This window comes from Parasteatoda tepidariorum, chromosome 4 (genome assembly GCF_982258835.1).
Source record: "Parasteatoda tepidariorum strain Cologne lab strain chromosome 4, Ptep-v5.0, whole genome shotgun sequence".
Lineage (NCBI taxonomy): Eukaryota > Metazoa > Arthropoda > Arachnida > Araneae > Theridiidae > Parasteatoda > Parasteatoda tepidariorum.
This window is the reverse complement of record NC_141758.1, coordinates 3,764,269-3,779,455: the sequence shown is the minus strand read 5'-3', so window position 1 is coordinate 3,779,455 and position 15,187 is coordinate 3,764,269. Positions and strand designations below refer to the sequence as shown.

The window sequence follows — 15,187 nt, the reverse complement described above, 5'->3', positions numbered from 1 at the left end:
TATATTAGAGGATTTATGAAATGAAACAATGAACGAGAAAAAACTGGGTTGGTTAAATAGTTAGGAAAAGGGCATCCCCATAGAAATCGTGGTTTGCGGCTATCTAAGTCCCGTGTGCTATATTCTTTCTTCGCCAATGAAAAAATTCATTCACGTTTTCTCAACTATAGGTTTGGGATAGAATTTTAAATGTGATCTTATCCAGGCCTGAAAGCGGGACGGAAAAGAGGAAATACTGGTAGGAGAACTACTTCAATATTAGATAATATTTGGGAGGAGTTAATCTATTCTTAACAATAAGCAATCCACTGTAATTAATTTTTTCTTGATGCTTAACATTAGTAGGATCTCCGTATTTGGCCCGAAGGGCCACCAACTGATTCGTCGATTCTGTTAGGTCGTATAACTAGTAGTCATAGGTATCTAAAAGAAATGGATAAAAAAGTGAGTCACAGCGGTGAACTGTGACGTCAGGATAGAGAAAATCCTGGGAAAAAGTGAGTCCGCAATCAGTTTTGGGAGTAGAGAACGAAGAAGCTTAATAAGCTCCTCGTCCTTCAAAAGTTCTTTCATCTCCTTGAAGAGCAGCAAAAATCTGGTGGCGGTGTCGGTGGCTTTCATGGGACGAGCTTTTCTTGTTTTCCTGGGTTTGCACCGCAGCCCGTAAAACAGGCTGGGTGCTCACCGTTACAGATGACACTGGTAGCTGGGGTGGTCCTAGGCTTTGTACACTGGTACGAGAAATGTGCTCCGGCTCATTTCATGCAGGCAGGACCGGTTGCAGGGCAGTATTAATTTTTTTTCAGCGAAGAAACGATTCAAAAATTATGTCCGTTAAAAATAATTGGTAGTTATAGATTTTTATTATTCCCGAAAAAATATTAAAAAATGAAATTTATTTGTTACCAGTTTTTACTCTTTTCCGTCTTGATATGAAGATCGAATTATAGTTCGCATTTCTTATTTAAAAAAAACTAGTATACTATTGTTCAATCAGCTTATTATTTACATGTGTAACATGTAACTAAATCTTTATCTTCTATCCCTCTGGTTTCTCTCTACTATCGCCATTAAACTGTGTAAATCTGATTCATGATTGGTCAGAATTAGCTCCTCGAATAGCTTGGCCTTCGAAGCCAAGATATCGTACTGTCGTTCGAAATGTTTTAGTTGAATCAGGAAACAGACATTTTTTCGTATCAATCTAGCAGAAACCCAGTTCGATCGAATTTTGTTTCAGTTGCATAAGAGCATTATAGATATAATTTATTTAATTTTTCGTAAACGTTGACTGCGATAGTCTTAAGTGGGCGTTACTAAGTCATTTTGAAATTGCCTCTTTTGATGAGATGGAATGAGCTTTTGTGGGCGACTTTAAATCCGAATCGATTTGTTCAAAAAGCGTTCCAAATGTTTCTGTTGAATCAGGATACGGAGATTTTTTCATTTTAGTAGCATCGAATTTTGTTTCAGTTGCAAAAGGGTATTACAGGTGAAATTTACTTAATTAAAGTAGACGTTGGCTGCGATAGTCTTAAGTGGGCGTTACTAAGTCATTTTTAAAGTACATCTTATAACATAGGAAGCGGCTTTTGTGGGAATTTTGTTTCAGTTGCATAGGGGCATTACAGGTGAAACTTACTTAATAAAAGTAAACGTTTGCTGCGATAGTTTTAAGTGGGCGTTACTAAGCCATGTGAAAAATGCCTCTTATGATGTCATAGGAATCGGCTTTTGTGGGTAACTTTAACTTTTCATCCGTATAGCCAAGTATTTGAATAAAAGTTTTTAGACATTATCGCGAACTATAATTAAAGTTATTTATTTTTGTTTATGAAATAATAAATTTCAGAAAAGGAACTATAACAAAAGAAACTTGAAACGGATATAAATAAAAAAAAATGTATGAATTTAAACTACCAGTAATAAAAAATTAAATTATATTATAATAATTTGAACAAAAGCAGCTTCAATCGATCCTTCTCAGATCAATGAGACATGATGAGTTGGTTAACACGCGGTTTTGCGTGAAACGTGCGACGCCAACCTTGTTACGCATATGCACGAGAACCATCTGATCTCTTAAAGAAGGATCCATTAATTTTTAAATGATAGAAAGGAAATTGACATAATACAGACTTTTATTGTAGACTGTCAGCTAGACTGCGTCAACCCTGCATGAATTATTAGACTACCTGGCGTGTGTGGGAAAAGCCTTGAACTGACGGCTAGGTAGAGATTTAAAAAAACTTTCGATTTCACAGCTTTTCGAGAGAAAAAAAAGAACATGTCGCGATTTTTTTTTTAGTTTTGAAATTTCTCTATTGAGAAGAAAAAGTAAGATATGTACCAAAATATTTTACATTTAATTACAAAAGAAAATATACTCTTGCCATTTTGGATTAAAAAAAAAAAGTAATTGAAATAAAATAACAATTTTTTCTTTGTAAACATTGATATTTTAAGCATTTATTTTTATAATTATTGTGCAACTGTCATCTTTTTCATATTTATCATGGTGAGGAAATTGCGATTGATTTTTATTAGATTATTATCCTTGTCTACTTAATAAATATTTTTAAGAATAATATATATTAAAGACAAATATCGGTTTTGTCTTTAATTATTTTTATACCAAAAATTATATGTTATGTTTTACATCCAAAATACTAACTTTTTTTAGTTTTGAAACTATGCGGTTAACAAATTTGTAAGTTATCAATCATGGGCTTTGATGCAAGTTACAGTTTTCACAAAAATAACTCAGGCGTTATGGAAAATAAATGAAAAAGTATACTCGGTTTGTGTTAAAGTAGTTTCGTGTAAGCATTACGTGGTCTTCCTGTTCGTGCAACCCAAATAAGGGTTGAAAGTTTATTCTTCATCACAAAGTTAGTTTACGCAGTTCCTCATGCGTTAACAAAGAGGGGTGGGGGCAGATAATTAAGTTTTATTAGACGGCAAAATTTTTGATATAACTTTTGTCTGATAACCTTTTCCACATAGTTGTTTTTGAGAGTCTAACTTAATTTAAAATTCAGCAATAAATTGATAAATCTTTTTATTTAAGAGGTTTGTTAGCAATAATGCGAAGATTTAATTCTTAATATTGCTTCAGAATTTCAAACAGTTACTATTCATTATTTTGAACGGCATGCGTTGAGTGAACATAGTTGTTTTTATTGTATAATCATTTACTATTTAAGAAAAAGGTAACTAGAATGGAAAAATAAGTTTGATATACATAGCATAACTACCTATTTGTCTGTTAAGTAAAGGCGGTCTGTGCACAATGCCTAAACGTACTGCTACAATCGTTGAGTATTTTTCGTTAAAGAGGTTATTTCATAATATTACGAAAACTTAATTCTTGATATTGCTTTCAAAACTTTAAACAGTTATTTACTAGTCATTACTTCAATTGCATATGGTAAGTGAACTGAAGTAATTTTATTGAATATTTTATTATCACTATATATATATATATATATATATATATATATATATATATATATATATATATATATATATATATATATATATATATATATATATATATATATATATATTATATATATATATATATATATATATATATATATATATATATATATATATTATATATATTATATATATATATATATATATATATATATATATATATATATATATATATATATATATATATATATATATATTATGTATATATATATATATACATATAATATATATATATATTATATATATATATAATAATAATATATATATAATTGTTCAGAGTTGCGCAAATAATAGTAATAAATGGTCCACATTGCATAACTTTTGTTCTAATTGTCAGATCTTCACGCTTTAGTACTCAATCTTAATAGATCTAGCAGGAAACCTCAAGTATGCGAATTAATTAGAGCAGGCGAAGTTTCGAAATTAGACACAAAAATTTACTATCTCTGAATGTACATACCTTATTTTCAATGGATTCGGATTTCTGATCCCCAAAATATAGAAAGGTCTGGGAAATATGAGTCCCACATTTTGATCAGGAAAGTGATCCAAAGTTTGGACCCCTTAATGCTAATTTAACTTCTACGTAGTTTGGCATATCCCAAAAACTTTTTAATCAAGTTGAAAACTTTTTTGCACACAACTGTTCTTCAAACAAAAATTCGTTTATCCCAAGATTCAATGCAAAAAATAACTTTTAGTATATATTTATTGTTTTTTATTATTTTATTTAATAATAGTCGAGTTGTAAGATATAAAAATTTTTATATGATTTTGAAGAATGTAATTTTATATGGTAATATACGAAATTTTAGTGAAATTGATGGAATCGTTCCTGAGAAATCAAATTTTAAATATGCGACTTTTTTTAAAATTCGTTTACCCCCTTTCGCTCAAATGTTGTCTTTTGTCATTGAAAATTATATTTTTTAAAATGCTGTAAAAATTGTATATTTAGCAATTCAAAATTTTTTCGACTTTTATGAAATAAAATAATAAATATTTACCGAGAGATATTGCAAATTGTATAAATAAAGTACAAAGCCTCTTTTCCATTTTTATTTTTTCTTATCGTATCATATATTCATGTATATCAGAATGGTATAACCGAGGAGCCACCCACAAGAATAATAGACAACAAATTAATAAAAAGTGTCCACATTAACTCCTGTTCCCTCTAATTATTTTGCAATTGATTTTAAAGGGCAAAAATATCATTATACAATGTAACAAATTTAAAGACCAATGCACCATAGGTGAAACAAAAAAGTACTTTTTTGTTTCACTACTATAATCACTGGGTTATAAAATCATCAGCATTTTAATATTAAATTTGAAAGAGCGAAATCATAACTTTATCAAAACATGCTAAAACCATTCTTTGATAAAATCATTTTTGCCGTTTTGTGAAGTCAAATTTTGATAGTCTAATGTTTTAAATTTTAAAAACTCTGCTTGTTCTTGTCTAAAATTAGAATTTTCCATTTTCTTAAATTTTGAAAGATGTATAGCTTATAAATAACAATTCTCACTCTACAAACAGAAATAATGAAGTTACAAATGCAAATTGCTCTTAAGGAAATTAAAGAGTGAGAGTTAAAATAATTATTGAGGTGGTGAAAAAAGGAATTCAGACGAAAGCTATTTATGATTTGGTAAGAATTATAGAACGTTTATTATCATTCACTTGTCAATTGATCATCACTCTCATCATGATCATCTTCAGTAGATCAATCTATCTTCACTCTATCCATCAATCAATCTATCTTCAGTAGATGCATGAAAACCACTTGATGTTTTGTAAATGAACTTTACAGAAAAGAAATAAAACATTGAAAGTTGCTAAAGCATTTATAAACTTTTAAACAAAGTTCAATTTTTAATTTTTCTAACCAAATAAATACCTTTTAAAAGCTTTCCTTATGAAAATGCGGCTTGCGTTTTTTTAAAACGCAAGTTCAGTAAAAATAAAATACAAATGTAGTAATAAATTTAACTTTGAGTGTATTTCTAAAATTTAAATTTGAAACATTTTTCTGTAAGTGTAGATATTTCCGTTCATAAAATCAAAAGTTCTCAAAACGAACGTGATTTTAATCCGTTCACTTGTTTTTATATTTCAGTCTTATACTACGAGTATTTCGGAATCTGCTGAATATCCTCAAAGTATATTGACGGTGATAGCCTCTGACAAAGACAGCCAGGAAGGTTTTGGGACAATCAAATATTCCATATCTGGCGATGGTAGTGACGTCTTCGATGTGGACGAAAACTCTGTAAGTATGTTCGTTTCGCTTCAACCCTTGCCTCCTAATCCTCCCTCATTGGACTGATCGTAAAGACACGGTTCCCAGTAGAAGACCCGAAGTCAAGCATTACTGGCCGCTGTCAGTAAGCGGGTGAGTGACCGAAGATTGCACCGAAGGTATCAGTCTTCGTTAAACTGTTCTACCGTGTGAAGTGCTCGATTTAACACGCAGGCCGTCAGGCTACCAAAGCAGAGGAGTCATCCCTTCTGTAGAGGATGACATGCCTTCGGATCATCCTCGGGGATGTTTTTCAGACCGTCGCCAATAGCCCATTGTGCAACTCTAGTACGACGTAAATAAAATACCGATTTACGATGATTGCAATATCTCGGTGTGTGCCGCTGAAAGCAGCAATAAACCGATTCGTCGGAATTAAGAGATGGTGAATAAAGGCGAAATTGAGATAAGTTGAAGAAAAAAATGGAATAGGAGGAGCGTTCTCAAGCAAAATCGTAGAGATCTAAAAACCACCCACGACTGTCATAATTATAATCATCCAAAGGGCTGAGATAATGAGGAGATACAATAAAGGAATGAGGTAAAAATTCCGAGTAAATAATAAGATGAACAATCAATGGGCTATATACAAAAACAAGTCGACGATAATGAGTAAAACAATTAAAATAAAAAGTGAAAAGTAGAAAATATTCACAAAGCGGGCTACATACATGATAATGGCGATAAAATGAGAGTCCGATTCAAAAAGAAAAGAATATATACAAAGCATATATACAGAAGACGGATGCTAAAGTTAAGATGAAGATGCAGGAGTGAAGGCTGATCTTAGGATGATGCAAACATAAGGTAGTGGGAGTAGTCATTGTGTTTATTATGGGGACCCTTCTCCCCCTCGACTGTCCTCAGCTCCCCTGGTGAGGTGATATGAGAATAAAAATAGTTATCATGAGATGGGTGTGTCGTAGAATTAGTTGCTGTATAGGGTGCAGTGATTGGAGAGGCAGGTATCGGAAAGTAGGAAGGCAGTTACTGGGTTTTCGTTTAGGAGATCCATATTAAAAATGGAATTGAAGTAGCCATCGGAATTATTTTTAGCATCATTGACGAATTTAATGTTGAGTTTGGCCATAACAACCTAATCCTTTTAATGCAGTGGTCGGTGAATTGTGGATCGCGAGCCACATGTGATATTTTTTCAATTCGAAAGTGGCTTGTACTTGGATTCAATGTGGGCGAGCGAGTGATTAGAGCAGAGTTTGAAAGCCACTACTTTGACTCAGCATTCGAATAATCACATCTCTTAACATTTTTCTTTACATAATATGGTGATTTTTTGTGCTAAACAATAGTTTGCAGAACCAAAATATACAGAATTGAATTCACCAATTTTAATATTCCCCAAAAAACAAAAAACAGTGCCACTCTCACATCACCTTTAGCGCGAAAAGTCTGACAAGTTTTTTTGGCCTAAGTGCCTGAAGTGGAGATTGAATATCTCTTTCATTTTTATAATCTCTTTCGATTTCTCGAAAATTTACAAACTGAACTTAATCGGATCTTTAGAATCGAATTAGATGCTGTCGACGAAAAGAGAGTTCTTAATTTGATACTGCTTAGGCAGAGTTGCCAACTTGCTCCCCTTTGTGATAACGCTTCTTTTTCTAAATAGTGGCAAAATTTATGCTTTTAAGTATGATGCTTAGTTCAATACATTTATTTAAAGTTATTTTTAAACAACTATGCATAAATGATTCGATATAGAGCCGTGGTGACTCAGGGCATCCAATGAGGTGAATCGGTTTCGAACCCCAGCGATGGCAGGTCAATACGAATTCCACACCGACCGCAGTGCTGACGTAAATATATCCTCAGTGATAGAACCATGGAAGGTTTTCGTGGTTTTTCTCACCATATAAAGCAAATGCGATTTTGTCCTTCACGACTGCAAATTTCTCCCAATACTTGATCTAAGAATTCCCTTGTCTTCTGGATTAAGTTCAAAGTTACACGGCTACGTAGTTGAACATTGATTGTCATAAATCCTAAATTGAGTCGGCTGTTCAACGACAGTAGTAAAAAAATTGGTTCATATATTATAACAACATTTTGTTTCATTTAAACCTTTATGAGCCTTAAACCTTTTAGACCTTTGATGAATTCTTCCAAAATTCTGTAAGTTTTTATTCTTAATTTTCATCCACTTAAAAATATTTTGACTAAAACGGAGTAGTTGGCATCCCTGCTGAGGCGATCTTTTGGAGAAGACCTCGCACACAGAAAAATTGTCTGTATGATTTTTACAACAATTTGCAATACGTAAGGGTGGAACTTTCAAAAGAAAAATCTTTCTAAACGCACTTGGTGGTTTGCTTATAAGTCCGAAGCCTTGACAATGGAAGCACTGTACTTGAAAACGGCCAACTTTCAATCCTAATTGTGATCACTTAAAAAACGTGTTTAAAGACAACGATGTTGCTTATAGTCTCAGGAAGAAAATTTCAAGTTGCGCGATCTTAATGAATGAATGTCTAAGAGTCAGCAGCTGCAGTTAAAAGAGTTTCATCTTGCAGTGGTCGTAGTTTGTTTATTTTTAACATATATAAAAAAGAAAAGCATTCCCACAATAGCACGTTGAGATTGATACACCACAATTTCATGACTAGCGGCAATGTGACCGGCATTGCACGCAAGCTGTCTTTGTTTCCTAGACAAGCTGCCACCCCTCGATCTGAAGATGAGGAGGGGGTGAATTCAAGTTACCACTGGTGATCGAACCCCAGTCCTTTAAGATGACAATTCGGCATCTTAAGCACTGAGCCATCGCGGCTCTGAACGGAAAAGAAATTTTTTTTTAAGTATAAATCGTGGATATAAAATGATTTTCCAGATTAAAAGTAATGGTTAATAAAGAAATTGTGCTTCTACCGCCATTTACTTTTCAAAAAAATACATTTTGCCATTAAATGATGAGGCTGGGTGATACAACGGGTTAAAAGCTTTGTTGGTAAATTAAGGGTTAAATTATAGCTTGAAATATAAATATTTTTGTTCTTTAGCAAATACTAAAAATATAATTCAAAATATGATCGTCTTATCACCTCTTTTGGAGCCGGGATAGTCTGGTTGGCAGGGCGCTGGACTCTCGTTCGTGAGAACGGGAGTTTGAATCCAGCCAGAAGAAGAGACTCCCCGTGTAGTGAATGGTGACAGGTGCACATTAAATCTGTCAGGTTAGAAAGTCCTGCAAGTTCCCTTAACAAATCAAACCTCTGGGGGTACTGAATTGGAAATGGGTCGTTTTATGGTTCAGGTCAAAATGACGATCTGTGGATGAATGAATGGATACATGAATAGAACCGCTCTATAAACGGGTGTGACGTATAGGTGTGGAAGTCGAGTGTTTGGTCATAGATGGTGCCACTGAAAAACAAGAACAACACCCCTTGTCTTAATGGCCTACTGCAACAACAACATCACCTATTTTAAAATTTTCGTCGACCACGAATGTTTTGTTTGTGTTTACTTTCAATATAATTCAAAACTTGTGTGTTACAGGGAACTATATCTATAAGAGAAAACTCCACTCTGGACAGAGAACGCCAGACTGCTTACAACTTGCAAATCACTGCAACGGACAACCCAAAAGGATTGGCCAATCAAAGGCGCACATCAATCATAGTAAGAATTTTTTGAATGATTTATGTCGCTAAAGTAACTTTAGTATTTAAACGCAAATTTTTTATTGGTACTGTGATCCTGGGATAAATAAATAGTAGTGTAAACCAGAACTGCTAATTTTAGCCAATCTAAAAAATACTGCTGGGCTGCTGTGATCTGGAAAACGATGCCTAATAATGACTGACTGATACATTTGAATCAGAGTACGCAACCCTGGTTTTCTCCTTCATCTGAATTGAATAATAATTAAGGGTAGGGAGAGGGAAGAAGCTAGATCTAAGTTGGGTGAAAAACTTCTATATCGTATAAGAGCGAAGTATGGAATATGAGTAAATAACATATGAATTAATCGAAATAAATATATACACGAAAAATTATTAAAATGCTTAGAAAAAAAAGGGTCACACAATCGTCACCCCCGGTAGCCGGGATTGCCAGGTGCAGAGTGCATAGTTTTTCTAAATTTGAGATATTAGTCTAAATTGAGGTTAAAATATTTGAAGAGTACACCATCATTAATGAAGTTAGCGGTGGCAAGACTAAATGTAGCATTTATGTCCATTAACTCAAAATCTAATACTTTGTGAAAGTAGCAGGTAGAACAGTTTAGAGCATCCTTGAAAAGAGAAGCGTTAAGTTTATTAAGGTATCGATCTATTTCATCTAATTTTAGGTCATTGTAGTGACTAATGCATCGATGCAAACCTAGAGTTCTTTGTTTTAAGTCGTAGCGAAACTACAATTAAGATAAGACAAAATCAATTTAATTTTGTCATCATTCAAAAATTTCTTTTAGCGATTATTAAGTCTTATATAGGTATCAGATAGATTGGTGAAAAGGAAAATGAAGGCGAAACAGTGAATGGTTCCTCACTTACTTATAGGGAACTCTGTTCCGTTTGAAAAATCCAAGCTCCATCTATTGTGGCGTACATCACCTACACACCTATGGTATCATAGGACATTCCCTGACACCCTAAGGGACATAAAATTTGAACGAAAAACCCAGTCTGCTTTGACCAAATTTGCCAATTACTATTTGAAAATTCTAATCCTAACAGCGAAAGTTGTACAGGAATGTAATTTCTTTAGTTTTTTTGAATATTTCCATGACCATGCAAGTGATATGTTTTTTTTTTTCGCATTTAGGTTGTGATTAAAATATTGGATGAGAATGACAATGCACCTAAATTCAGCCAAGAAATCTACACAGCTGTCATTCCTGAAAATGTGCCCACGGAATTCAGTATTGTGACCGTAAAGGCGGCTGATGCTGACAGCGGACAAAATGGAGAAGTGCAGTACCTGATACAGGATGATGCTGACGGTCAACCCATCAGTAAGTTGGCAAAATACCGGAAGTTTTCTAAATTTCTTCCGATTTCAGGAAACTTGTTATTGTTTACATTCAGTCAACCTTCCACAGTGCTTATAGTGCGACTTTCAGGAGAACTCCTCCAGACACCCGTCTCGCGTCGTGGCGGGTACTATGGTTACGAGGAAAGGATACGTCGAATAGGGGTGTGGGGTGAATAGTTTTGTCTTAATTTCGGCGTAGGTCTTCGCGAGTAAACTAATCGACACCTTCTTTTCTCCATTTCACCCTCATTAGAAATGTGCTCTCGCTTGTTACCACAGTAGCAGGCAGCCCCAGATTTTTAGTCTGGAGGAGTTCTCCTCAAAGCCGCACTATATGTATTTAACCGAAATGAAGTCAGCGACTTAGGTGAAAAAGTTTTAAGTTAGTCTAACTGTGTCTTCTACCGTTTTATTTCCCCTTCCAAATCAGTGATATACTAAATGTTAACCTTCATTGATACTGATACTGAGATTTTACCCTTAATCAAGAAATTAAAATGGTATATATCTACTCTTATATTCAACAAACATTATGGACCGTGATATATTGAGTTAGCAAATTATTCATCTTTTCATTCTAAATTTTTACAAACGGTTAACATCTGTTCTGGGGTCTTACAGAAAGAGAAAATAAATATTTATGAGAAGTGAAAAATATCTGGATAACGTTTTGGATAAAACTTTGCAATCATTCATACATTGTTTCCAATATTAGATGATTGTAACAAGATTTTTATTTCACTCTTTCTCTTAGAAAAAAATAACAAGTTCATAGCAGTTACAAATATAAGTAAGTAGTTAGAAAATTATTAATAATATCATTGCGGAACAAATTCGTTTTCTGTTGCATGAGATTTTTGAATGAGATATTTTCACGTCACTGATTTCAAATCTAAAATCAGTTTCTGTCTTCAAGCTACAGTTTTTATGCAATTTAATAATATATTCCTAGTCAATTTGTTTTTTAAATTCACGGAAGCGAATACTAAGTGTCCCCACTTCTCTGGTACGAAAGGAGTGGTAGGATGATGGTGATAATTCCTTTTAGCTTATATGATACATTAAAGTTTTATAAGTCGATCCTTAGGTGTTATTTTAAAAGGATAAGAGAAATGTATATGCATGTTTATAAACTTCTACGTTTTCTTTTTTTAAACTTGAAAATTCAGGAAAAAAATTAATTAAACTGAAAATTTCATTTTGAAAAAAAATTTGTAGCTTTCGTAACTGATTCGAATTTGAAAATCTCGAATTCAGTAAGATAAAGTACTTGTAATTATGTAGCAAAAATTCGCTTCAAATCGTTATTTGCACGAAACTCGTTGCTTAGAAAAATTCAACAAATATTTTTTTTATTGTCTTTTTTCAAGATTTAGAAGTCTATTCCCATAAACTATATACATAGATATAAACATTCCACATGCAGATAGAAAATTAATTTCTTTATAAAAATGATACGCCCTGGTAGTCAGAAATATTTTAAATGCTTAAATTATGTTATTTTTTTTTATGAAATTTGGGAACCCAGAAAATTTTTATTACATGAAATTCAACCCAGAAATTACAATAGTGAAAATAAATTCTAATCTAAAGAATTTCAAATCTCAACAATTCTAGGTAAATAGTTTTTCGAAGTTTTTGATTTCACTTTGACAAAATAATAACTTATTCTGAATGTGTAGGTTTCTTTGCTGTGGATCCGGTTTCAGGAGTGGTTTCCGTCATAAGGACACTTTCAGGTAAAGGACGTAGTGAGCCCTACACGGTTAAGATCAAAGCCATGGACAGAGGAACTCCCCCCTTGCATTCGATCTGTCATCTACTGGTTGTCATCGGTGACATCTCTACCAATGATGGAGTTCCACAATTCATCAGACCCACTGCTGGAGAAGTAGCCTATATACAAGAGGTTCGTCCGTTTAACTCTGTGGTTCCTGAGCTTTTTGTCTCGCAGACCCCTAACAAAGTTTTTCGATTTTGGGTAGACCCCCTGCTTACCTGATATAGATTTTTTGTAAATTCATCAACTTTAAATGTATTTTTGACAGCTGGTATAGTGCTACTCACTGTGAAAGATTTAAATTTTTAACTGCAGTGAAATGTAGTGTGAAAATATTAAGAAAAAAAAACACAATTTAAACTAATTTTATGCATTTATTAATTAAATTCAAATTAAAACAAACCTAATTAAAATTTAGTATCTGTTATTATCATCTATGTTTAGTATCTGTAAATTATCAGCATTTGGCATTAATTTAGTTAGGTTTAATCTCATATCTCCTCGGTTAATGATGTCCAGTCCGTTTCTTTATTTTTTTTTCTTGTTTCTTTCTTTCTTTTTTTTTTTTTTTTTTTTTTTTTTTTTTTTTTTTTTGTTAGGAGATTGGCAACTGCGCTGAAACACTTTTCCACTAGCCACTAGGTATGAAGATGGAAAGGCAATTAAAAACTTTCCCGCGATATTCCATAATACAGGATAAGTATACATGCATTATGTGCACGTTTTTACAAGTTCGAATTGTATTTCGACCAAAAAGCGAATGCCAACCACTTTCACAATTTTATGAAACATACTAATTTAATTTGATTAATATGTCAATTGAATAAAATAGTGCACTTTACTCCGCTACTAATATTATAATTCCGGAAATAAGTTTGTATACAAAACTGTAGTAGTGTATTGTCGGTCTGTTTATTACATTTTCTCGCAAAAAGTAAGCAACAAATCTCCGCCATCTTGTGCGCAGATAAAGTTGGAGGTCTAGCTAGCTAAAGAGTTGACACAGGCTAGGCTACAATTTACGTCTGAAATATACTTTTTTGTTACAAAATAAAACCTTACTTGCAGAGAAAATAAAAACGCACGCGAGCGGAGCTGCAGGCAACTGCTAGTTTATAATAAATCAGTTTCATATATTAGAAAATAATCCTAAGAACTTAAATTTTAATAAAATTTTTACTTAATAGTTTTATAAATTATGTAGAATGTAGATAGATATATTTCTTTATATTTCAAAGTAGTATAATGTAAGTAAATAGGTACTATCAGTGTTTGTTGATTATTCCATTCATGAAATGCAAAAATTAAAGGCACTACTTGCTTATATGAGATCCACTATCGTTGACCCCCATTTTCCTCTCATGGGCCCCTTGCATGTTTTCGTCGACCCCTGGCCTGGGGGTCGATTTAGACCACTTTGGGAATCACTGATTTGCATTTAAGTTAAAATTAATATATTCTACAAGCACACAAAGTTGAAAAACATGAAGCTTTCAAAAAATGTCCACACTTTTGGCCACCACTGTATATATATATATATATATATATATATATATATATATAAACTGCTGTTTGTAGAAAATGCAACACCATGAAAGAATCATCAGAATCAAATGAAATTTAATGCAGAAACGACTTGTACTGATACAAATAAATGATGAAATTTTCAAAACAAAAGAAACAAATTAAGCGTCCGAAATCAGTATTTGGTGCAGCCACCACGCGCTGCAATAAGTGCTGCTATACGACGTGGCATGGAGTCAAACAGATGTTGAATATCTGCTTGAGGAAGAGAATTCCATATCGCTTGTATGCGCAACCAAATTTAGTCTTTGGAAACTGCAGGACGCGGATCACGAGTGAGACGCCGACCAACCATATCCCACACGTGCTCAATAGGCGACATATCCGGCGAATAAGCAGGCCAAGGAAGAAGATAGCTCCAGGGATGCCTTGAAGGAAAGGAACGACTTCGGGCTGTAGCACTTCACGGACGTATCTGTTGCTATTGAGATTACCCTCAATTCGTATCAAATTGGATCGTCCATGATACGAAATCGCACCCCAGACCATAACTCCGGGTGTTCGACCACTATGTCGTTCAATAATACACTCAGGAAGGCAGCGTTGACCGGCATAACGTCTAACACGAACACGGCCATCATGGGTCCACAAATTGAAGCGTGATTCATCTGAAAAGACAACTTGGTGCCAATCAGCTCGCCAGTCTCTGTGCTCAAGAGCCCACTGCCGACGCAGCCGTCGATGATCCGCCGTGAGGGGAATCCTGTATAATGGCACCCTTGCACGCAATCCACGGCGCAGCAGACGACGACGAATTGACGAAGCCGACAATTGTACACCTGTAGCAGTAGACCAATGTGCTGCCAGCTGCCTGGAGGAAGCTGTGCGATCATTCACCGCCATGCGGAGCAGGTGTCGATCATCGCGCTCTGACGTCACCTTCTGTCGTCCAGTGCCTATTTTTCGAGTTGTTCGGTGCTCGTCTGTCCACTGCTTCCAAACTCGCATCACTGTGGAACTGTTCCGCTGCATACGAGCTGCTATTGCGCGATAGGAAAATCCTCCTTCTCGAAGGCCG

General features: G+C 34.0%; 1 protein-coding gene, 1 long non-coding RNA gene and 1 other non-coding gene across 4 annotated transcripts in view; 2 read left to right on the top strand and 1 right to left on the bottom strand.

The window, feature by feature from the left end:
• The window catches only part of LOC147810158 (uncharacterized), a 57,983-nt gene that overhangs the window by 9,496 nt on the left and 33,300 nt on the right, over positions 1–15,187 (bottom strand). The gene's annotated exons all lie outside the window — the stretch shown is intronic.
• The window catches only part of Cad74A (cadherin 74A), a 138,739-nt gene that overhangs the window by 91,244 nt on the left and 32,308 nt on the right, over positions 1–15,187 (top strand). For both annotated transcript variants that reach the window (XM_087160531.1, XM_087160530.1), the window contains exons 24-27: positions 5,625–5,777; positions 9,324–9,446; positions 10,596–10,785; positions 12,488–12,714. In XM_087160531.1, the coding sequence (XP_087016657.1) occupies positions 5,625–5,777; positions 9,324–9,446; positions 10,596–10,785; positions 12,488–12,714 (693 nt within the window). The remainder of the gene's footprint in view (positions 1–5,624; positions 5,778–9,323; positions 9,447–10,595; positions 10,786–12,487; positions 12,715–15,187) is intronic.
• LOC122269809 (small nucleolar RNA U13) lies at positions 1,977–2,080 on the top strand. The gene has a single exon (XR_006225405.2). It is a non-coding gene; the product is annotated as a small nucleolar RNA U13 (small nucleolar RNA).